The sequence below is a fragment of the Passer montanus genome, unplaced genomic scaffold, assembly GCF_014805655.1.
Source record: "Passer montanus isolate IOZ18808 unplaced genomic scaffold, ASM1480565v1 scaffold100, whole genome shotgun sequence".
Taxonomy (NCBI): Eukaryota; Metazoa; Chordata; class Aves; order Passeriformes; family Passeridae; genus Passer; species Passer montanus.
Window position 1 is genome coordinate 1,841,894 of NW_024356506.1, and position 25,629 is coordinate 1,867,522.

General features: G+C 40.1%; 1 protein-coding gene across 6 annotated transcripts in view; it reads left to right on the forward strand.

Moving 5' to 3' along the window:
* The window catches only part of TSNARE1 (t-SNARE domain containing 1), a 450,340-nt gene that overhangs the window by 387,567 nt on the left and 37,144 nt on the right, over positions 1 to 25,629 (forward strand). For all 6 annotated transcript variants that reach the window (XM_039714443.1, XM_039714426.1, XM_039714471.1 and 3 more), the window contains one exon: positions 4,014 to 4,129. In XM_039714443.1, coding sequence (XP_039570377.1) covers positions 4,014 to 4,109 — 96 coding nt within the window. In that variant the 3' untranslated portion in view covers positions 4,110 to 4,129. The remainder of the gene's footprint in view (positions 1 to 4,013; positions 4,130 to 25,629) is intronic.

The window sequence follows — 25,629 nt, forward strand, 5'->3', positions numbered from 1 at the left end:
TTGTGGGAAATGCTGCAAAAATGCAAAGCTTCCTGAAGAATTATGCTGTAATATAAATGATTCATTTTACAGCTGGTTTGGCTTCTTGTGGGTTGTTTTGGTTTGGTTTTTTAAAAAATTTTCATCAACTTTTCTGTGGCTGTGGTTTTGTTATTCTGAGACTACTAAAATCATGGCAGAAACCTCGTAATGTCCGTCTCAGGCAGTAAGGAACTTGTCCTGGTGGGAAATCCTGTTACAGGTTTGGAAACAGTTTTCCATTTCCATGTAAGTGTAGATTAACTTTTATACAAGGGGTGGCATCATGAATCACATTTGCTTTTCTTTTTTTTTTTTTTTTTTTTTTTTAATTCCTTGGGAAAACTGGAACTCTCTTGAGATCAGCTGTGCTTTCATCCATGGAATGTGTCTCTACTTCCTCCACTTAAATGGATATAACTCATTGATGTTTGGGATGGAAAGCATTAATTATGTGATTCTGCTGTCATGGAAACCCCTTGAAAAAAATCAGGATCTTTACATTAAGTGAGCTTTGCGTGGTCTCATGTGAACATGAGTTTAGATAGATGTCCTAAGAAAACCTGAGTAGATAAGTAAAATTTCTAAACATGTGTGATGTACGCGGCATAATAATTATTCCCTTACTTAATGAGGCAGAAATCCTACTTTAGAGAGAGGCAAAGATTGTTCCCTGTATATGCACACATGAAAAACACAAACTCTGGAATTTCTTCACTGCTCAGTCCTTACATTTCTGAGGATGCTGTGCTTCCATTGTGCAATGTTACCTCAGGGATCTTAAAAAAACTCCTTGAAAAACTCATTAAAAGGGATGTGTTTATTTTTTGTCTCTCAATGTCCTTCAAGAATGGCAGTGGGGCATTAAGACACCATTTGTAATCTCAGTTTGGCAATCAGACTCTGTTAACCTAAACTAGGGATAATAGCAGAGGTAGTTAGATGTAATATTATTATTTATGTTTTTTATTAGTGTATGTTTATGTAATATGTAAGTGAAGGTGCCCTTACCACAGTCTGCAGATCCTGTCTGGGGAAGAGAATCTGTTCAACAAATTCTGTGCTTGCATCTTTCTCCTCTAATAAAGGCAGGAGAAGGATCCCAAGAGCTCACAGAAATCCAGGCTGGTCCTCTCCATAGGCCAGGCTTGGTGAGCTCCATGGGATATTATAAAATCATAGAATATTAAGGTTGGAAAAGACCTCCAAGGTCATCGAGTCCAATCTTCGTGCCAAGTCCCATTGAAGGGATTCTTTCAAGCCCTTCCTGAGGCAGGGTGTGCACTTGTCCAGTGAGGGGACATGCTACTTTTGCTCATATTTCAGTATTTTTTTAACTAAGTGGCAAAACCTTGGGGTGCTGGTATCCTGCCACTCTTCCTCAGGATCTGTAGGAAAGGTGGTGTGTACAGGAGGGGATCAGAAGCTGCTTCCCTGCTCCACCAGCATGTACAGATTTATGGCTGGAGACTAAAGCAACTCAAATAATTCAATGTTTTCCTTATTGAAATGTAAAATAAGAAAAAAATTCAACAAAACTAGGAATAGACAGGAGAATGCTACAGTGAGTTTTATGGCTTTGGAGTACAGTTATACTAAATAAGCTGGGAGATATTTTAAAGAGCAGGAATCATTGTCCTGATTTGCCAACCAGGACAGGATCATAAAATGTGAACCAAGTCCCAGGATTCAGACTGGGCTGCAACTCTCCTGTCCTCTGATCAGTCTCAGTCTGTTTATGATTTAGTTGGTTAAAAGCAAGGAAAAAGGGAATGGAGAAGAGACTGTGCAAATGCAAAATGAAAGTGACTTGGACTTTGTAATGCTGGGAAAAGGAAAAGAAGAGAATCTCCCTGCAAAGGGAATGATGGAAAAGGCATATGAAGTGATAACTGTGCACTCTTCGAGGCTCTTAATGGACTGTTTGAGAATTCTGCTTGAAGCTAAATGACCCATTAGCATCCTCTGCTGACCAAACACAGGCTCTGACTTCAGAAGTGGACAAGGACAACCAAGTGCCTTTGAAAGTCTGCAGTTGGAAGCAGAGGTTTCCTGGATCGACTTGGAATTAATGAAGGTTAAAATTAAAGGGGGAAGCAGTAGCAAGTCTGTTGTCTCATGGGCTGAGCTTTCAGGATGCAGTGCAGTTTCTTCTGAAGAAATTAGTGTTAGGTGAGGATCTGCTGTGAAGAAACATCCTTATGTGTGTGGAAAAAAAAAAAGTTAAAGAAAATCAGAGAATCACAGAATGTTTTGGGTTGGAAGAAACCTTAAAAATCATTTAATTCCACCCCCCTGCCATGGGCAGGGACACTGTCCCAGGTTGCTCCAAGCCCCATCCAACCTGGCCTTGGACACTTCCAGGGATGGGGCAGCCACAGCTTCTCTGGGCAGTCTGTGCCAGGGCCTCACCTCCATCATAATAATTTCTGTGGGCCTTTTCCCACTCATATTCTCCCCCACAGTCAGAGTAAACTGGTGGAAAAGCATGACAAAAATCTGTGCTCCAAAGCAGGGGTTTTGGGAAGTGGAATTGTGTCCCCTCACACACTCCCTCCCAGCATGCCTGACAAGATCCCTCTTCACAAATGCACATGGAATGATATATTTAAAACTTTTTTTTTCCTCATCTAAATCAAAGAAAACCTATTTCTTTGAGTGATTGAAAAGCTGATGGAGAGCCACGATGATTCACTGATTATATGCTAGGGAGGCAGGACAGTACAGCATTTTAACGTGCAAAAAACAGTAATCTGTAAATGCACACTTTTATAAAACCACAGTTTGATTGGTGGTTGATTTTGAAAGAGAGAACAGGTCATGCATCACTGTTCCCTGCTGGAAGTGCTTCTCCAGCTTGTTGGGCACTGTGAGGGAAAGAAGGACAGGTTTTGGAGCACCAAAGGAAGAGATGAGTCTCCTGTCCTTTGCGGTGCAGGAGACTAAAACATCCCCAGAACAGAGCAGAGCAGCTGGGGAGCAATGGCTCTGTGGGAAATGCAGTGCAGAGGGATGTAAAGCAGATAGAGAAGGATCCAAGGCAGACTGGCAAACCTAATTGCAGCAGGAAAGGAAAGGAAAGGAAAGGAAAGATTGCAGCAGTTAAGGAAAGGAAAGGAAGGAAAAGTGGATGACAGCAGTAATATTAACATCATCTCTCCTGTGAGAGTGTTGCTTCAGTTGTAAGGAGGTAAAGGACTGTGGAATAAAGTAACTGGTTTGTCTAATGCAGATGATGCTGTCAACTCTGGTGGCTGGAGAACTGGCTGATCTGGTCTCAATTAAAATGTCAAAGTTTAAGATTTCTCTGAAGTTACTTTTTTGGGTGTGCATTGGATAACAGAACTCCTTACACTGTGGGATCATGGGAACACCCTTCTTCCATTCCATCTAAAAAGGAGACAGGAGAATTGAATTATCTGCAAAGATTTTAAATAGGAAGAAACAACATCACATCCACAGAGGTCGCTAGGAAGACTAATGGGTTGAAGTAGAAATAGACACAAAACTAAAACTCTGTAGAATTTCTTACAAAATCTGAAAGTGAATGAGGTTAGGGTGGTTAATACTGGAAGCACATTTGCATGCCCTGTGAACAGCTCATGTCAGTGCTTGTCTCAATTTCATTGCACAGCAGAGTGGAGAAGGAACTTTTTCTCTTACAGGGAACAGTTTTCTCCTGGCAGCCAGATGCAGCTCCAACACCCCCAGACCAAAACCAAATTGAGTGGCCTTACCCAAGTTCAGCCCTCCAAGCAGAGCCTGGAAATTTAGTGTGACATGGTGATTTAAGCACGAAGAAAGTATTGTAGAAAAGGGGATTGTGTCCAGGAGGAGAAATCTGGATTATCCAGAAGGATAAATCAGTCCAAAGAAAAAAAACCAAATTCTCTATGTTGCTTCAGCTTCTTCCAAACCATTCTTTCAATGGAAAAACAACATTTCTTAGTGGATTTAACCTCCATGAATTAATTTCCTTGTCTTTCTGCCCTCAGCTACGAGCCAGGAAGATGAAGTGCTGCCTTCTCTCCATCGCTTTGGCTGTTCTGCTGCTCGTTGTCATCATCATTGCGGTCTCCGTCAAGCGCTGACCAGGCTGAGCTTGGCACAGGTAAAACCCTTTGGCCAAGTGTTTTGTCATACTCTGTAAGGTGCCTGAAAGACAGTTCAGGAAGCTGATCATGGTGAGAAAAAAATATCTCTACCTGCAGAGTCAGGTCTGGCATACTAAAATATTTTCTTTTAAAGGGTGTTAGAGATATTCTTAATGGATCCTTAAAATTAAGCCAAGGTGTTATTCCAACAAAACAACATATGACCCTTTCCTCTGCTGTTTGTGTGGTGTTTGATTTTACAGGAATCTCATAGCAATGCTAACTAATGGATCCTAATTATTAGGATTAGGATTTAGAGATGCAGAAGCAGTTTTAAAGACTCCAGGCTAGAGCAGGGTGAGGGGCAATCCAAGCCCAGAGGTGTTCCCAAGTGGTTTTACCTTCTGAGATGTTCCAGAGACCCTCCTGAGGAGCAGGAAGACAAACAACTGGACATTTCAGTAGGGATGAAAAATAAAAATTATAAGACACCAAAAAATTATTTTCCTTTCTTTTCCCTCATGTCCCTGGGAGAGTGAGTCATCAATTATTTCTGATATTCTCTTTCTGATGCAAAGCATGTCTGGGTTTCTCTTTCTTTAGAAGGTTGCCAAGCCATTGTTCAAGGAGAGGGTATGAGATTTACAGATTTTCTGCCCCCCCAAAGGGAGTCTGTATGCCTGCTGCAAGGGCAGGGATGCCATCTGGTAAAACCCAAAAGCAGAAATGGGACTTTTCCTGCAGACAGCAACTCTACTGTTAAACTATCCTTGGGAAGGCCAAAGGATTGGGAGATTTTGTTAATTCTTTTGTTTAGCAAGGGTTCAGTTTAAAATGCTCTCCTTACACGTGAGGATGAGGCTTCTAAAGTGCCTTCTTTCCACTGGGAATTAAAAGGAATTGGTTGAAAACCATCATAGAAAAGTGATTCTTCACACTTCTTAAGCTTTGGCACTTCTGCCATGACATTGTGGGCATCAAAATTTGGATACATCAAGGAATTGTACCAAATTAAAAAAAAAAAAAGAAAATTGTTGCAGGATGTCAAGAACCATCTCACTGGTTTGGATGAGGATTATCACAAGCCCTACATCTTTGCTAGGAGAAATAGGTAGACATTGTGGGCATCAAAATTTGGATACAAGAAGGAATTGTACCAAATTAAAAAAAAAAAAAGAAAATTGTTGCAGGATGTCAAGAACCATCTCACTGGTTTGGATGAGGATTATCACAAGCCCTACATCTTTGCTAGGAGAAATAGGTAGAAATATTTTGCTACACTTGAGTCTTTACTTAGGTGTTTGGCCAGCCTTGAAGCAAGGATGATATTAGTGAAATGGACCTTTAATTGACTGAATATTGATGTTCTTACAGCTTATCTATCTATCTATCTATCTATCTATCTATCTATCATTTCTATATATATTTTTTAATCCCAATTTTATAGAAGAGACACTACTTATGGCTGCAAACAGGGATCTGTCTTGGTCATTTAAATCTAGAGCAACTGCACTAATTTTAATTGCATCACTCTGCTTTTACTCTGCATTAGTTTGGAAATGTGTTCCATCAGGATAATCTGTGATATAACACAATTTCTTTTAGTCTAGTTAAATATTCGTATCTACTGGAAATTACAAATCTTATCATCAGTTGACTATGTCTAGGCACATTTTAATCAGAATCCCTTTAGTGGAGAAAGTCAGAGAACAAAATAATCTTACAATAAAACTCCATCGGAAGACTAAAATTAATCTCCTGTTATGAGATCCATGTCTTGAGGGAAGTGAACCTAGAGATACTAATGAAAGCCCCAGGAAAAATATCATGCTCTACTTTTCATCATCAGTTGTGAAACTAATTATTGAGCTTCTAGAACAAGAGTTACTCTGCAGCAGTAGAACTGGAGGCAGGACCTGGATTGAATTATACTGGAACAATGATGATTTCTGATCTTTATAAATGGTTCTAAGTCTGGATTAGCCCTAGTGGTGTGCAGCAGATTTCATATTTATTCTTTGAGGACTTCTAAACCAGAATGTTTTCAGGGTTTCTGTGTCCATAGTGATAGATGAAATTATATTCTGAATTTTGATGCAAACAGATTTTTAAAAAATCCATGGTGTTTAAAATGTCAGTGTATATAAAGATTACCTCAAGAAACAGGTTCATATAAAGCTCTTACACACTTTAGGGAGACAAGGAACAGCTGGGGTTTAATGTGTAACAGCTCTGCATGACTTCAGACAAAATAAAGGGAGGAAAGCAAGTGAGGGAACTAATTGCTAAATACTCTGGTTGGCACAGGACATATCACTAAATAAAATCCAAAGTTTGGTAAAGAATGGCAAGAACTTCCATTTAACATCTCCTCAAAATGTTTGTTCCATGTTGGATCAGTAAGGAGCCAGAAGAAAAAGCCCCAGCCACTCCATTCCAGTGGTTTAAATCCCATTTGCAGGATATTAAAGTTAGGCTTCTTTAACTTTCATGGCTGGTGATAAGAAATGTGAAGGTCACTATTCAGTGAGTTAAAGAAATTATACATTAATATCTATGATAAGTATTTATTGTTTTGATCATTAACATATAAAGTATTCTTATATTTTTGGGGTTTTTTTAACTGCTTGATGTTTCTGCTTTTGCAATAGTGATACTGAATCAACATCTCTTCTGAAAAGAAGAATTTTTTCCTCACACCACGAATCAGACATGGCTTGGACAGACAAGCCCATTCCTTCCAGAGGGGAGATCACTTGACGAATTTTGCACAGCAAAAAGCAGCTTTTCCTGTGAGTTTCCAAAGCAGTTGTGCCATCACTGGCTGCTGGCTCAGAGAGAGAGCAGCTGCTCAGGAGAGCTCCCAGCCCTGACTCTGCCTGTCGAGGGCCCTGCCATAAGTGTGTCACTGCTCCCTTGGGGCAGTTTTGTCTGGCAGAGAGAGAGGAAAGAGTCTAAAGTGAATACAGAGAAACTCCTGAGGACTTGTGTCTGTACATTTGTTTGCTGACACCTTAGGAAAATAGCCCAGGAACTTTTGGGTCACATTGTGCACATCTTGGAGCAACACTGCAGCTGCTCTTTTTTGCTGTTCCATCAACATCAGTGACCATTCAAAAGGACAGGATTGCAGGAGAAGTCAGAAAAAACCTTTATTTTTTTTAGATAGTGTCAATATTTCAGCTAGACAGACCTTCTGTGCCCTCCTTTTGACTCATTTGCATGAGTGCACACTTATCCAAAGTGACAATCAAAACTATTGGAATCTGAAGTTTTAAGTCTTCTTTATAGGAAAACAGAGGTGACAAACTTTGAGAGAGATGCTGCATGTGTGTGACAGCTGGAAAATATTGTTTTCAATGACAACTTCATAATCTCAATCCCATTAGCCAAAGAAAGAGAGAATCAATGATGACTTGACTGAGCCCCGTTCTTGGAAGCAGCAGAAGGTGTCTTCACCCTTATCAAGACACCTTTCTGTCAGATAAAGATTACTGGACTGAGCACACACACTTAACCTTGTAGATTCCTTAAATCCTGTGGTCTGTGACTCAACAGATTCTCCCAGCATTCAGCTGCTTGAAGCTCAAAGCCTTCCAGATACAGGAGACAAGTTATTAAATCTTTAATGGACATTGATTCATTCCTTTTTTGATAATTTGAGCATTTGGACTTTGAACCATCCTAAACTTGTAAAATATTAACTATCCTGAGTGAGGAGTTGCACTCTGATTGCACTCTCCATGTAATGCTGAATATACAGAAAAAAATCCTTAGAATCATAGAATGGTCTGAGTTTAGATGACACCTTAAAAATTATCCAGTTCCAAACCCCCTGACATGGGCAGGGACACCTTCCCTTATGCCATCCAACCTGACCTTGAACACTTCCAGAGATGGGGCAGACACAGCTTCTCTGGGAATTCCGTTCCAGGGCCTCATCACTCTCACTGTAAAGATTTCCTTTCTAATATCTCACTTGACATCTTGGTCAGTGTCTCCTTAATTGGACTGTAGTCTATATAAAATGTAATAATCAGGCTCCAAGTATGTTTTCTGAATGTGCAACTGTCATGTTTTGAATTCAAATTGAATTATCATAGAAAAATAGAAAATATTGGTTTAGTTTGGGTTATTTTCCCCCTCCCTCACAGTTACAGCTTTCCTTGCACAATTCATTTATGGGTTTCTAACGTGGTTAAGTGTTTTATGTAACCTGATCAATGAGGATGAGGTTCAGACGGCTAATTTTACACAGCCCATCCTTGGTGTTTGTTTTTCTTTCAGACTTTATGCTTTTTGGCTGGATTATTTTAGTGCCTTATGCACCACACTGTCCCTGTGTGCTGTTCCTCTTGCCACCAACAAATGCAGCCCCAGCATCACAACCCTGCGTGTGGGGGTGGCGAGGGTCGGGGTGGCAGAGGGGGAGAGATTGACAAGTGGCTTTGTGGCACTTGGCTTTTGCAGATCTGTTGTTCCTTCCAAGCAGCAGACAAGTCTGGGCACCCTTTCCTGACACACGCAGCAGAAATTCTGACATTTGCCCCGTGCATCTCTCCCTGGCTGTGTCAGGCTGCTAAAGCACAGCAGTTCCTACTCAGTGTTGAACAGATAAATAATTTAACCTAAGGAACTTTGTAAATAAAGGCAAAGAACAGAGAGTTTTGTTTCGTGGTATTGCTTTTGCCTTTTAAATTGTTATCACAGGGCTTCTCTTGGTGTCTCTCTTTTCACCACACATCTATATGTGGCTTAATATGTGAGTGGCTGAGTTTTCAACCTTGTTTCAATCTTTCAAGCTCTGTAAGGGTTATAATATTTTTGGCAGCTGTCATTGAAATCCTAAAATAATTCACCCCTCTGCCCTGGCTGTGGCACTTCTGCCGTGTTTGCTGTGCAGCACAATCAGGAATCAATAGCTCTGTAATATTTTTTTTCCCCTGTATCCTATTACTTTGAAAAAGTTGCTACATTTAGAGTCAGGTGTCAATTCTTGTCATTTCAGTTCTTGTCTTTTAGCCTATAATTAATTGCTCACATCCTGGCATCCCTGCTCAATTGTTGCTCTGACAAGAAGGCTGAGGTACATCCTGATTCTTGTAGCAACTTTTTGCTTCAAGTTTAATATCTGAGAAATGAGACCTGGATTTTCACTGGATAATACATACTGGGCCTGGGTTTATGATTTGGCCCCATTTCTTAAATTAGGCTAACACTTGTATTCTTTAAGACTTTCCTGGTTCAAATGGCTATGTCTCCACTTCTCTCCGCTAAATTATCTCCCTGACAGCACAATAAAAATGTGCTGCCACAAATGTGCAGAAGAAAGAAATGATTACAAGTAGAAAAAGAAATTTTAAGAGATAAGAGTCTGCTTTGTGAAAAAAAATCCCTCAAAATAACAGGGCAAGAAAGGCAGAAGTGCCAGGAAATAGGCAGATTCATTTTAAGAATTTCTCTGAGTTTTTCCTATTGAGACAAACCTTCAAACAGGTTAATGTTTTGATGGGACATCACACAATCAGGTTACTGCGTTTTAATGTATTTCAGATTATGGTTGTTGCCCATCTTATGGTCTTTGACCTTTATAAGTATCACATAATGCCAGGTCATTAACTGTGTGAGAGAGTGAAGGGCAGATCTATCACATTACCTTTGCTTAAGAGTCGATGTGCAGACAGTTCCTGCAGCTCAGTTAATTTGAGTTAATTGATTTGATTCCAAAGTCAGGAGGACTTTGGAACAGCCAGCAGCTTTCTCCACCCCATCTCAGGTTTCTTTGCCATCAGCAGGAAAATGGGATACTCCCACTGAATGCACAATGCTGACCCTTCTGATGGATGCCAAGTCTGTGATCTGAGCTTCCCAAAGCACTGTGAAGACACTAATTATTTATGCTTTGTAACCCCTTTAAACTTAAACCATCCTGACACACTTCTAAGAACCTGGCAGAAGAGGGTGATTTTCAGCACATTCAGTTTGAACTGTGAAACACCACAGAAATGGATGCACTGATTCAGACCAATGCTTATCCTCACACTTTCTCTCCCATTCACAGATGTTTAAGGAAATAACATGTGAAAAGCTGATATTTCAGCTAGAATTGTGGACAACACCAGCCCAAGTGTGGCTTTAGATTACTAAAATTTCAGTTTCAACTCAGAAAATATTGTTTTAAGTGTAAGTCTAAAATATTTGACAGAGTCAGTGCCAAGTGACCTCTTGCCTATGGGTAGTCTCAGCTCCTCAGGAGCAGTGATGTCTGAGGGAGCAGTTGCTGCTCAGCTCAGGGAGCAGTTGCTCTGATTAATGGCTCAGGAGGGCTCTCTGAGGCATAAATCAGTAGCCCCAGGAGAAGGGAGGATTAAACTCTTTATAGGAGCAACACAGAGTCAGAAACTGCTCTCACTTCACTGCAGCACTGTCAGCTGATATTTTCAGCTGGCAATGCTGGAATTATCTGTCCCATCGAGCCCCAGAGATGCAGTGAGCTTGTGCTGTTGTGAGAGACAAGAGCAAAGATCAGCACAAGGTCCCTCATTCATCCTGGTCCATGGGCTGTGGATTGAGTGGATTTGCAGTGAAGTCAGCTTGGGAAGGTGTGTGGTTCTTTTTGATAAAGCTAAAGCAGTGAATTCCTCTGTGGAGAGCAATTCCTCTTGGCCTGGTGTGGTGGGGACAGGGGTGAGGTTGCTGGCACTGGGTGCAGAGCTTGGTGTTTGGGGGTCAGGGGTGGCCAGTTCTGTTCTAGCCTGTATTGATCCAAGAAAATGCACAAATTCTGAGTGTTCTATCATCATTCCAGTTATCTCAACTGGCTGGACATTGTCTGTAGATGGAAAGTAGAGAATAAATCTTCTGTTTTCCTTTGCTTCTATGTGCAGTCTTTACTTCTGCCTTATTAAACTTCCTTTACCTTGTCCAAATGTGTTTTTTATGCTTCATCTTATTTTTTCCACCCACATCATTGCACAGAGTTCATCAGAGCCATTTCCTACATGGCAGCACCTGATTCCTATTGTTATCCAAGCTCCTAGAAAGTTTTACTTGACTGTTATCCTTGGTGTTGGTGGTGTCAAAGCAAGGTAATTTTGGATCAGTGTTGTCTGGAAGAAGATCTGAAAATCAGCTCAGGAAGTTTTCTTTGGTAAAAGTCTGTTAAAGAGTAAATATTTTGTCAGTTTAGCTGGAAAATCTCATATCCCAGCAGGGCAGATTCTTAGAAAGGCAATAAATCTGTGATTATCCCTTGGTGAAGAAGGATGTTGGAGGGGACACTGTGTCTGGTGTTGTGACTCTCAGAGTGAAGGAAATGGGAAGATTGTTCTGTTTCTTCAGTGCCAAAATTCGAGTGCTGTCTCGGAGATGTTCAACAGGTTGGAAAGTGTTTTAGTGTCAGAGGAAAACCACTGCAAGTGATTAAATGCACTCTTTGAATTGCTGTCCTTTGTCCCAGCCCTTTCCTCTGAAGCCCTGGTGGTGGTAAACCTTTTTTTGGAACATGGCCTTATCCCATGATGTGCTGCAGGTTGTTAAATTCTCCTTTGAAGCCATGTGACTCTTTCCAAGCCCCCACGATGATCTGGGAGTTATCCTTTAAAACTGAGAGTGAAATCAGGGCACCTTCAGTCCTCTTTTGGTGGCCTCCTTTGCTTCGTCAGAAATAAAAAAATATAAAGTTATAAAAATTATATAAAAAAAAATCTTAAACTCCCACTTTATACTGCGTTCTTTCTAATGTAGTGGTGACAATGTCCTTGTTAGCTCTCCCACCTCCTCAAGTAGAAATAGAAATTTCTAGTTCTACTTGATTTATTATCATTTACTATTATTATTGTTATTATTATTATTTTATTGTTATACTTAATACTAATATATTACCAATATTACCAATGTATTATTGATATCTCATAGAATAGGATATATTCATTCATGAATATGAATCTATTATATTCATTGATATATTACCAATATTGCATTTTGGTAATATATCAATCAATATCATATATGAATATATCATATATTCAATATGTAGATCGAAATCTCCTTATTGGAACCATCTTTCTGATGTGAGATTCTTCAAACCAGCTTTAAACAGAGAATTATAATTCCATGCTACTCAGTGAATTTTCTGAAATATTCTTTGTAGCTTCATTAGGCTTTACAATGAGTTGGAATCTGCTTCACAATGATCACTCATTTACAGAATGTTCTTCAGCTCTCAAAATAGGCTTTTAAGGTGTATCTGGAAAAGGAGGCTTTTGACTTCAGCCTTTGTTTCCTAAAAGACTGCTGGAGAAATGGCTTTTTTACTTTTGATTTTGGTATGGACGTTGCTTGAGCTTTGACAGATTCTTAATTCCTCATCAGCCATATTTTGACACTGAAATGGGATTTTTTTTTTTCTTCACATTACAGTGTTGCTGCATAGTCCATTAACCATTTAATTCCTCTCACAAGTAGGTGACCAGAAATCACTTCATTTGTGGGTCTTGTCCAAAGAGCCACCACATTTACAACTGTGCACCTCACATGGATCTCATCCTCCTAGCCCAGAAGGTGGGCAAAGCTCCTTGCCACTGAAACAGAGAGAGGTGGAGTGCTGGGAGATGACTTCAGTTTGCAATTGCTGATGTTGACTGAATTACCCCTCGTCAGCTGAGCTGCCTGGCTGTCCATGCACAGCCTGCTGAGAGTGCAGGGTGGAATGCATTAGTCCTGATGTCATGCCATCAAAACTTGCCAAGAGTAACATCCCAGCCATTGCTGCCTCTCAGCTGACAAGCAGTAACTCATTAAACAGCAATATGTTGATCCCTTTTCATTTTCTGCCTGCTCTCAAAAAAACCCCACAAAACAAAAAACAACAACAACATAAAAAACCCACAAAAAACCCCCCCAAAAAACCAAATTAAAAACCCCCAAACAAACAAACAATCAAAAAAAACCAACCCCCCCCCCCCCCCCCCCCACAAAAAAAAAAAACAAAAAAAAAAAAAAAAAAAAAAAAAAAAAACAAAAAAAACCACCCCCCCCCCCCCCCCCCCAAAAAAAAAAATCTGCATCATCTGTAGAATTTGTAGAATATTTTCAAGGCATCTGCTTTTTCATAAAATCCTACCCAATGAACAGGAGTTTCTTTCTTTAGCCAAAAATGGACTTTCCTCTGTTTCAATTCCTGCAAGGATTGGTGGTTTTTTTTGTTTTTTTGGTTTTTTTTTGTTTGTTTGTTTTTTTTGTTGTTTTGTTTTGGTTTGGTTTGGTTTTTTTTGATATATAGTACTGTGCCTGGTAAGAGTTTTCTCTATGAAGAGGCATTCTTGTTGATTATTTGGAACAAAATTGTTCTCAGTTTTACAACTGCCATTTGTATTATGTTTACAGCATGCAATTAAGGGCTCCTATTAAATGTTCTTACAAGGCACATCCCAATGACCAATGTTTATTTACATTTTTGTTTCCAGAGCACAGTATTGAAAAGACAATAGAGAAGAAATGTAATGCAAGAGAGGAGCTATAAAACCTCCATTTCAGCTTGTTGAACAAACTTGGGTATTCACTGGCCTAGGAAATCTTCTCTTCTGACACTCAAATATTTCAGTGGAGTAATAGGCACAAAAATTCCCAGGAATCCCTTTAATTTGTTACAACTTCTTCTTTGCTGAATTACATATTTCAAAGAATATCTTGTTAATGACCAGTATATGGCAAATGTGTTTTCCAAGCTTATTAGTACAGAAATAATTGCAAGTGGCTGCTATAGTTCATTAAGGCTTATTTATTTTATAGTTCATTAAGACTAATTTTATCAGTACAAAATATATTTTAATAACCAGTTTTGCTTTTTTTTTTTTTTTTATGTTTCTCTGCCATCTACTGCTAGCAATAGTTTCTGATTTTCTCCTTTGGTCCTGGATAATTTTCCACTGTATTTATTGTGAACTATTTAGAAGTGGTTTTTAATCAACAGTTTTTCTGGGCAGTAGCAGTTGCTAATCTTGAGTCAGGCATATATTAATTTACATCTGTTTTTCCTGGGTCAAAAAGGGCTGGTATAGTTTATTGTTTAATATAAACAAAGAATACTGCAGTAGTTTGACGTGCAATTAAACTCACCAATTTTTCAGAGATAATTGGAGAGCCAATTTACCAGGCTAGATTTGAGTTAAATATTTATTGTTTTGTTGTTTTGTAATGAGCTGTTGTATGGAAAACTGAGTTTCCTTGTGCCTTTTGTTCAGTATCTGGCTGAGACAGAGGGTGCCTCATCCATGGCACATCTGGGTTTGATATCTGCCAGGGAGAGGCAGATTTTTCATGGCTCAGGTTTTCCAACAGATCTCCAGGGAAGGTTCTCCATCTCTAATGCATTCTTCATTTTGATCTGAAGAGAAACTAAATAGCAACTCTACCTTAAATCTAATAAAATTATCTCAGAGACAGAACGATGCTCGGTTTGGTAAAGAGAACTCACATCACCTCCAAGAGATGGAAGAGAAGGGAGAAATCAATTTCTTTTCCTTACATCTTTTCCACTTTCAATTAATACTTAAATATTTATTGATGAAAATACCAGAATTTGAGTACACTCCCTCTCCTTCCTGTCTTTGCTATCAAGCAGTGGGACTGTGCCTGTTTAACATCTGTCTCAGCAGTCATTTACACCTTTGGAACAGTGAAGCAACTACAAAACAAATTAAATGGTGTCCTCTCCTGCATGTCCCATACCCTCCTGATTTATGGCAGGAATCCTTTTCAAATCCTTACTCAGGGTTTAAGGCAAGATCTAGGTCTGAATTCTCATTTAACCCCATAAATCTAAAGCCAGGAGGAATATTGTGCAGAGCCCTAAAATGTTCTCCTTCATTCTTGTGGGATTAAAGGAACCAAGGTGACAGCATTCAGGAGTACCCAAAGGCAGAGCCATTCCTGTCCTTCATTCTCACAGGGATAAAGTGAAATTTGAGTCTCATATAACTGTTGAAAAATGTGGGTGAGGAAAGGCCATGGCCTTAGGATTTCTTCTCTAAAATTGTGGATCTACTGAATTTTAGAACCTGCTGACATTTTGGTGTGGCAATTTCAGATCCATTTTCTGTTGTGGGTGGGCTTTTTTTTCAGTGAACTCAACATTAATTTTTTTTTTTTGTTAGAGCACAGACAGAGGTGTATACACACATATATACACCTGGAATCTGGGGTTATCAGCAACACTAAAAAAAGTCCTGAACTTGGTGTGTGGAAAAAACTCACAAAAATTATTACAGTCAGGGATAAAGGTAAAGATTGCTCCAGCTATGAAGAGGCATGAAAGTGCAAGAGGTTAACACACAGTCAGCTTTCCCTTCCATTTTCTTGGAGCTGAAGGAAAAAGTACTACCAGGATTAGGTATTATGTGCATGAATCTGTGTGTGTATGTGTGTTTTTCTGTTCATATCTGTGTCAGACAGACAGATACGGGGTTGTTCAGCCTGGAGAAAAAAAGGTTATGGGAAAATCTCAGAGCACCTTCCAGTACCTTAAGGGGGCTGATAAAAATAAAGGAGAGGAATTTTTTTTGTAAAGTGACAGGACAAGGGAAGGTGGTTTTACATTGACAGAGAGCAGGTTTAGATGACATGTTCAGAAGAAATTCTTTGCTGGTAAATCACTGGAACTGGTTGCCCAGAGAAGTTGTGGCTGCCCCATCCCTGGAAGTGTTCAAAGCCAGGTCAGATGGGGCTCTGAGCAACCTGGTCCAGTGAGTGACATCCTTGCCCTTGACAGGGGTTGGAGTGAGATGATCTTACAGGTCCCTTCCAACCCAAGCCATTCTGATTGTATGATCACTTTCTTTGCTAAAAACAATTTCGTTTCATTTCATTTATACTATGAAATATCATACAAATTGGATACAGTTGGTTTCAGTTGTTTCAATGCAAAACAAAGGGCTTTAAGATTACTCTCCATTTCTCTGAATAAGCACTGAATGCTTTCCCTTTGAAATGTTTTTCTAAGTCAAAAAGGTGGCCGTTCTTTCTTTTGTGTTGTTTATAATGAGTGGTCATGAGGGCTGTTTTTGTCTAAACACCAGGGAATTTAATGAGCTTACTTCCATGGGAACAGAAAATCCCACTGTGAGTCCAAGTAATGCCTTTTTCCTGGTAAGATCTTGGTGCACACAGGCACAGTGGAGAAAAGCTGCAGTAGCCAGGAAAAGCAGATTTTCATCTTCCAGGGCACTGCACCACTTTTCTTCTCTCATCCTCTGTGAAACTGAAATTGAAGGCACCTTTGAGACCGTCTCACTCAAACCTCCCACCATGGGCAGGGGCTCCTTCTTCCAGACCAGGTTGCTCAAATCCCCATCCAGCCTGGCCTTGAACACTTCCAGAGAAGTTTCAGTGCCTCACCACACTCACAGTAAAGAATTTCTTCCCAGTATTCAATCAAACCCTGCTCTCTGGCAGTGTGAAACCATTCCCTCCTGTCTTGCCCTGCCATGCCCTTGGAAAAGATCCCTCTCCAGCTCTCTTGGAGAAAGAGGCACTGGAAGGGGCTCTGAGGTCTCTGCAGTTCCATGTAGGGCACACTTTGGTTTTGTAAGACTCTTCCTCTTCATGAGAGTTCTTCCTCCTCCCAACCTAAGCATGAGTTCTTCATCCAACCCCTGCCACAAAATAATCATCCCAAGTTTTACACTCAATGCTGTAGCTCAGAGAACCAAATCCCTGGCTGAAACATGCTGGGAAAGTTTAGGCCTGCCAGAAATATTTTGTCAGCCTGTCTTGGGCTTTTCAGTGAGAGGCAGTGAGGTTTTGCTCTCTGTCAGATTTTGATTTTTATTTTTAATCTCCTTTTGATGTGCTTCCTTCTTACTAGGTTTTTAGCTACTTACAGTAGAAAGTTAATTTTTTAATTGTGGTTTCCAGCAAAAAAAACCCAAAAAAAACGCCCCTCATCACTTCAGAGTCCTTCTTGATTTCTTTTGTCCCTGCTGTTGCTTTTACTCTTGACATTCAGCCTCCTCAAGTCCTGATATGACACTCCATAAAATCTTTATCCTGTCAAAGCCCTGCTGTGAGCATTGCCCAGTGCCTCCAGAATTTGCATTTAGCATCCATTCATATGGCTCTATTGGTGGGGCTCTCTTATCACTGAGTAGCCCTCCAGCTTTATATGAAAGGGCACAAAGTTAATGAAAACAGCATTAAAACTCGATTAGCATTTAGTGAGATCACTAAGACTTGTTCTGAACTTAATATTACTTTCCAATTTTTATTTTTTTTTTAACTCACAGTATCCAGAACCAGAGAGCAGAAACAGTTTCATCAAAGAGCCTGTTTTTCAGGTGAGGATGTTCTGTCAGAAGGAAGGGAAGGCTTTGATTTTTAAAGGGGTTGTTTCAGGGTTAGGGGAATTTTATGTGTTGTTTCATCCTTTTGTCTTTTGACAGAAGAGCCACTCATTGGAAGTGATGTCTCTTTTCGGTACATTTTGACTTAAATTCCTGGAGAAATGAATCCTAGAGGGAGGAAGATCTCTTGAAAATGTCACAATATACCCAACTTATTTCAGAGTGTTAATGAGGATTTTTCTCCAGACACAAACTTTGCTTGCTGTTGCTTTTCTTGGGGGAGAAGAAGAGTTGAAAACTCAGTGTAATTGTGGTGCAGACAGGAAAACTTCCTGCCATGCAAGTGAAAAGCAGAATAAAGAATGCTTGACTATAAACATTTGTGTATTCTCCATTCACAGCCCTTGCTCTAGCTCAGGCCAGACCTCCAGGGCCTCAGGTGTGTTGCTGACTTTAAAAATACAGACTTAATATTTCTCTGGCCTCAGGGCTAAATTACAAATCTTTGTTACTTTATTAGCAAATCCTGCAGTTCCACAGTGTAGGATAGCATCTCATATTCCTCAGCTCTGAGTCTTCTCTGGGTCCTCTGTGGTTCTTTTGTGGTCCTAAGACATTTTCTGCTGTGTTTGTGTCTCTGGAAATACCCACATTATTACACTCTGCTAAGGAGAGTGAGAGCCAAGATGTTCCACAGAATTTGCTGCAAGAGGTGTAGAGGTTTTTTAGCTTCAGTTGGGAAAAGTTTTGGAATAGCTGTGGTAGATTGTGCCTAAACTTCTGTGTTTGAGTCATCTCCAGAGAGACAGCAAGGAGAGGTGGATTTGTGGTAAGGTTTATCAAAGGTGTGGTGGTGTCCAGCAAAGGGAGAGGATAGAATAATTGGAATGGGATGGAATGGGATGGAATGGAATGGAATGGAATGGAATGGAATGGAATGGAATGGAATGGAATGGAATGGAATGGAATGGAATGGAATGGAATGGAATGGAATGGAATGGAATGGAATGGAGTGGCCTTGAGTCATGCACCCCTATGGAGACTTTGGCAGAAGGAAAATGGTGTGCTTTTCTGACAAGGTCAATTCTACCACAGAGAAACCTTCAGGTAGCACAGATTTTAAATATTTGACTGCTCTGCTTTGAGTCATTAACCCCTATAGAGACTTTGGCAGAAGGCAAATGGTGTGTTCTGCCTGGGAATGTCAGTTCTACCGCAGAGAAACCTTCAGGTAGCACAGATTTTAAATATTTGACTGCTCTGATGTTGTTGGGGATCACAGTGAGACACGGACATTGACAAAAATGAAAGTGCCTCTGCAAGAAAAGCAACTCCAGCTGAGGGACTTCAGCCTTTCTCTTTCCGCATAAGAAAACCCCAAGAAACAATCAAACAATTAGGTTACAGAATGCACAAAACCTATATTTTGGAACAATTCTATGTTCTGGAACAATTAGGTTCCAGAATGCACAAAACTTTTATTTTCATTCTTCGGACTGAAGGACCAATTTGATGACTGATAAGGAGCAGGATGGAAAAGTGACAATACCAGCTTAAATCTTGATTTTGACCTGTCATTTTCCATGGGAAATCAGCTCATTTTTGTGCTCATTTCTCTTTCCCAGATTTGGAAAGTGGTGTTTGGATGAATTGTTTCAATTATTTGGGTCGTTTGGGTCAGTTCTTCTAAAAATGGGTGTAAATCTCTGACCCAAAGGTGTGTTTTTATGTCAAATCTCTGAGTGCTTCCACCCTCACAGATAATAGGAGGAACATTAAGAGAGGTCACATAAGGACTTGGGCTGATAAAAGGACCTAAGGAGAAGAGCTGGACAGAATAATCTGTCATGTGTTGAGTCAGCTAATAAAAAAGGTAGTTACTTAAAATGTCCACAGGCACCAAAGCGTAACAGAAGTCTTAGACAAAGGAAAATAATTGAAATTACTATGGACATAATGAGAAATGCACTATCAGGTTTTGCAAAAGCAAAAGAAGAGACCAAGGGTTTGATTCCTGAGCAAGAGGCAGCAGAATTGCAATGTAGCCAAGTGTAAAAAATAATAAATTAAAAATGGATTTATAAAAGGATATCGAGGTGGCTGGCATTAAGTGAGCCCAGGTTGTCAGTTCTGCAATTCAGTGAGAATCCAGGTACTTTTTTTGTTAGAATGAATAGAAATTGAAGCATTTGGTGCTGAACAGTGCTGTTTGTCTCACAATATTTTAATAATGGACTGTAAACCTGTGTGCTGAACTGAAGATGCTGTAACACAAATGTAAATAGAAGCCCTGCACGCCTTTCATCCAGCAGGTCTCAGCTTACACTCCGAGCACTCCTCTGAGGGGAAGAACTTTCAATATTCTTGTTTTAATGGCAGCAAAAGTGAGATATGAAGAGATCAAGTCACTTGCTGGAGGCTGTTAGAGAAGCACAATTATGTCACTTTCTCCCAGGCTCTCGCCATTCAAGCTCAAAGAGATTTTATTTGCACCATACTCTTTTCAAAGTATATGTTTAGATAAGTGAGGGGAAAATATCTGTGGCATAAATCTGGCGATTTCAGCAGAAGTGCTTTGGGGATTCATTTGATCTGCTCATTTCTGGGTAGATACCAGGAATTCTGCTGTGTGTATTTAAAGCACACTGGTCCCACCTATTGGGGCTGCTGGGGAATTGATTTTATTGGGTTGCAGTAGGTCGTTTGTCTTCATGCTGATAATTTTGTTTGGGTTTAGTAGTGTTTCATTATTTTCCATTCCAGTGTGTTTTTCACCATTTAAGGGATTTCAGGTGTAAATGTATTCCCCCACCACCAACCTCTGCCAATAATTTCACTGCTGTCTTTGGGTCAAATATTGATTGTGACCCCTGCATGAGGAAGGTGTTGATATTTAACATCAAATTTTCTTTCTTATACCTCATTTCATGAAAAAAAAAAAGAAAGAAAAAGAAATCCCCATGTGAGGCAGCTGTAAGGATTCCTAAGGAAAGGCAGACTGAAGTCAAAAGAAGAAAGTCAGATTCATCATCTTGAACTTGTCAAATTAAAAGTTAGATTTTCAGCCTTAGTGAGCTCTCTGAACTCTCCTTTGGACAGCCAAAATTGTAGCTATAAATAGAGACTTGGCAGTACTGCCTCTCTTTTAATATTATCTCAGGTGATGAAACAGCTTTAGGAGCTGTCTGCTCCTTCCTGATGGCTTTGCACAGATCTGGGTAAATGTCCTTTGGAAAATTAAGGGTAGGGAAGGAGGAAGAGAGAGGAAGAGAAGAGAAGAGAAGAGAAGAGAAGAGAAGAGAAGAGAAGAGAAGTCCATCCAGTCCACAACCATGATTTTTGATGGAAACTATTTAGGTATGCTGAACAAAATAGATGAGAAAAAAAAACCCAAGAAGCATTTAAAGAAGCCAATTAGAGCATTGCAAAGTTTTAAAAAATATCCATAATGGAGTTTAACTCAACTTTTTCTGCTTACTTCCTCTAATTCACCCAGCTGGACAGTGAGGATGGTGAAGTGCATAGAGCTTTATCCCATGTCTTTGGGAAAAGCCCATGGCTAAAACTGAGGACAAAATATGGAGTAGGACAAACTGGTTGTGGGTATAAGCAAGAGGACAGTTAGATCTCAAATAACAAAATTTTATATTTAGTTTATTATTATTTCCAAACTATTGGTCATTTTCTTCAGCCCTGGTATAGTCAGGACATCAGGTGAACAAAATTCATTAGTTACTTCAAAACAGTCCTCAAAAACTTGCAACATGCCAGTGCAAAATGCCAGCGTGAAGTTAAAATTTCTGGCCTGCTTTATTCCAACTGTTCCAGCACTTTGTGTTCATTTCTTTTTGGCTTTGCTAAAAAAACAGAGAGTAGGAACAGCATTTTAGTACCTTCCAAAATGACTTAATCTTTAGTGAATGCCTAAATAATTTACAGAATCCAGCTCCATATTCAGGGAGCCTGCACCTGGGACTAGGACTGCTGCCTTTTTTTACTGTAGTGTGATGCACAGCCACAATCTGCTCAATAAAATGGACAGAACTCCACAAAAAGAATGTGGTGCTTTTACAGAAAAATAGTTTTATTTTCTTCTTTGTATATAAAGATAAAAGTAAGGCAAATATTAGAATAAGGTGTCTAAAATTAAATTCTTGTTTATGTTTCAGACCTCTTTCTTTTCAATTTACCTTGAAAATGTACCCCAAATTGCATCATATATAATTTGCCTTCAGCTACCGGAAGCAGAGTGTTGTGTCTTCTGATAATTCTTTCTTTTTTTGAATAATCTAAAATTCAAAATCATTCTTAAATTCAGGTGAGGTACTAGTTTTGCTCTTATTTTATGCCCTGAATGGTTCCAGAAATAACTTTCTATTTTCCTTTCTAAATGATACTGGAAACTACAGAGGAGGAAATAACCCTGGTTTTGTAATTTTTTTCCCCTATAATAATAATAATAATAATAATCAAAAGCAGAAGCATTCTGTCCGCTGTGCAGCACAATTTCTCATCTGGAGACCTCCAGATGCTTTTGAAAGCACATGATATTAACTCTGCTTTGGTGACTGAGGAAACAGCAGCACACAGTTCAGCAATTTTCCCAGTATCACACTGAAGGTCCACAATAAAGAACTTTAAAGCACAGGACCCTGACTCCTCCTGTTTTATTGCCACATGATTATTTCAACTGCAACATCTTCTCCATTCTCTGTCAGCTGAATTTCCTGCACCCAGCTGTGCTTGGTTAGATGTGATTTAATGATAAATCCATCTTTTAATTGTTACTCTGATGACAGGAGAGAAGGAAAACTTTCCTCTTCCATTGTTAGGATGCAGTTTGGTCACTGAGGGGAGGAGTTGCTTGAGACTCAGAGATGAATAAATAACAAATTCTTTATTTGTTTGTTTATCTGTTTATTTTTAATTAATTAATTAATTAATTAATTCTGATGGGGTTCCTGTACTGTGCTCATCCCTGAGGTTTCTCAGCACGTGCAGTGTCACAGGAGACTTTTCTTGCTGGAAGGCTGGTGTTTGGGGGGCTATAAATGAGATATGGCTCTGAATCCTGTAGGACATTAAATTGCTCACAATGACGAGGCCAGGACTAATGAAGGATGCACAACATCACAATGAGTTTACTGCTTCATTCTCCAATTTCTCTCACAACACTGTAGGGCCCAAACACAGGAGATGCAGCTGAGTTACTCCTGATGAGCATCACCACCTGCTACATGTGAAGTATTGAAAATCTAGAAATCTAGTGGGGAAAAAAAATAAAATTCACAATTACTTCCATCGTAAAGGAGTATTAGGAAAACTGCTTCATGCTAATTTTCATAATATTAAGATGCACAGACCATTCCTAAGATTGACTGGAGACCTCCTATACAAGTCCAGCTGCCAATTAGACAGGTTTCAAGTGTCATGAGATTAAGTTCTGGGCTCCACCTTCCCTAGAGTAGTTTGCTATTTAACTGATGGACTGCTTTAATCATTTTGGCTGCCTAAAGCCTCTGCTGGAAGAAACTGTGAGTTAATATCACTGGAAAACAGGCCTGAAGAATTAACTGTAGCACCAATGATTTTAATTCTTGGTGGCCAGCCTTACAAATCTCTTATTATTCATTCATGAAAGTGTCATATTTAAAATGCAAATTCCTTCCCATTGTCCTCCCCGATCTTAATGCATTTCCTTTGAAGTATCCCTGGAGCTTTCCAGGGGCCACCCACAATGGGATCACTGTGATCAGCCAGCTTGCAAAATAGTGCCTTGCACCAGCTCAGGTGAATTCAGCTGGGTCCTGCATGGCAGTCCCAGCTTTCAAAAAGCATCCAGACTTTGTTTAAGAGGAATAAAAAAAAAAAAAAGTAAAATAAAGGATGTCAGGCCAGGTAGTTTTACCAAGCCTCTTTAGCAAGGTTGGCTCTCCTGAGACACATCACAGCCTCGTGTCTGCCACCATCACATGGCAGTGAGGTCAATAATACAAACAGATCTGGTTTGTCTTGCCCATGTTCTGCTAGTTTGGAAAGAGCAGAGCTCTCCTACAACATCCATTGCAGAAAAGGGTGTCAAAGCTCAGCTGGCACAGAGTTCCTGTATCCATGTGGGGAATAGTCCACTGTCCTTGGTCCTTGTTACCATTCAGCCACAGTTACAAGTTTTTCTAGGCAGGTCAGTAGCTGACCCAGGCCAAAATTGTGATAGAAATAATTCTATGCGTGGGAAAAGGCCACTCTGATCCACTGCAGGAGCTGTAGCTGCAGGGGGCTTGGGGAACATATTGGAGGGAATTATTGTCTTTTCAGGTGAAGTCTGGGCTAGTGAATGCATTGTCTGATTCAACCTTCCAGGAGCAACATAAATACTGATAATAATGACCTTAATAGCAAGGTAAATTATATTATCAGTAATGGCTAAATAGTTTAATAGTCTTCATCAAATGACTGAGTACCTTACCCAGCAGTGAGACTTGCTGGCTCCTGTGTGCTAATGCAGCCAGTACTTAAAACTGGAACCAATGTATTTTTGAGTAAAAACTGTACTACTTGAGTTAAAAACCTATTTTTATCAGTTTGATGTGGTTTGTCTGGAGAGTTCATGCACACTAAGCAGCCCTTACATCTTGTGGCCAGAAAGTGATAGTTTGAAATTTATTAAAGTTTATATAATATTAATGGAGTCCTGGTAAGAATAATGTCAAATTCTCAATGTTGTTTTACACTATGAGTGCAGGAAGCTGTGGCATTCTTTGTCAACAGCATGTTCCTGAACTGGTAGATCAAAACTACAAATACACTGCTGGAAATTCAGGAGTCAGGAATGTATGTTGATTTGATGGAGTGGAGAAAAGAAGACCTCAGAGTGACCTTATTCTCACCTTCAGGTCCCTGAATGGAGCTTACAGGAAGAGAGCAGAGAGACTTTAGACAAGGGCCTGTAGTGGCAGGACAAGGGCAGTGGTTTTAAGCTGACAGAGGGCAGGGTTATATTAGGTTTTAGGAAGAAAAAATCTTTACTCAGAGGGTGATGAAGCCCTGGCATTGATTGCCCAGAGAAGCTGTGGCTGCCCCATCCCTGGAAGTGTTCCAGGCCAGGTTGGAACAGGGCTTGGAGAAACCTGGTCTAGTGGAATGTGTTCCACCCATAGCCAGGGGTGGAACTAAGTGATCTTGGAGGTCCCTTCCAACTCAAGTCATTCTATAATTCTATAATATGATTCTCTGATTGGTAATGATCCACATCCATAAACCAACCGTCCTGTTTTCTCCCTCACAGTTGTTTTCCTCCTTGGTTTAAGACTTGTCCCATTCAGCCTGATGTCCTCACGTGGTTGAGCACTTTGTGTTACTGCCCAGTCTGGAACTCAAGTTCTGCATCTTTCCTACTTTTTAAGCAAGGTCTGGATTCCCTTAAGAGAAATGTTGGTGTTTTCAGAAAAAAAAAAAAAAATGTTCCTACTACTAATGAAAAAGCTCTCTGGAAAGTTGTGTGGAAAATGCCCTGAAGGTGCTGGTGGACAGGAAGATGAGCAGGGGCCAGCAGGCCCTTAAGAGAAATGTTGGTGTTTTCAGGAAGGAAAAAAAAAAAAAAATTCCTACTACTAATAAAAAAGCTCTCTGGAAAATGCCCTGAAGGTGCTGGTGGACAGGAAGATGAGCAGGGGCCAGCAGCAGGACTTTGCTGCGAAGGCAGCAAAGGGAATCCTCAGCTGCACTGGATGTGCTGCCAGGTGAGGGAGGTGATCTTTACCTCTACTCAGCTCTTCCAAGCCACACCTGAAGTGCTGTTCCCAGTTCTGGGCTCCTCAGTACAAGGGACACATGGACACAGTGGAGAGAGTCCAGCAAAAGGGCCACAAAGAGGAATCAGGGTCTGGAGCATCTCTTACAGAGCTGGGACTGGTCAGCCTGGAGAAGAAAAGCTGCAGGGGAATCTTATTAATTCTCAAAATGTGGGAAGGGAGGGAGCAAAGATGGAGCCAGGCTCTTTCCAGTGGGTGCCCGGTGACAGGATCAGAGGCAATGGGCACAAACTGAAGCACAAGAGGCTCCCTGTGGAAATCAACCCTTTCAACCTCAGCCATTTCAAGACTCTCTGATTCCAGGAGCTGATAATTAGAGAAAACTGGGAACATTGTTGCCTGGACAAGCCAAACATCCTCAAACAA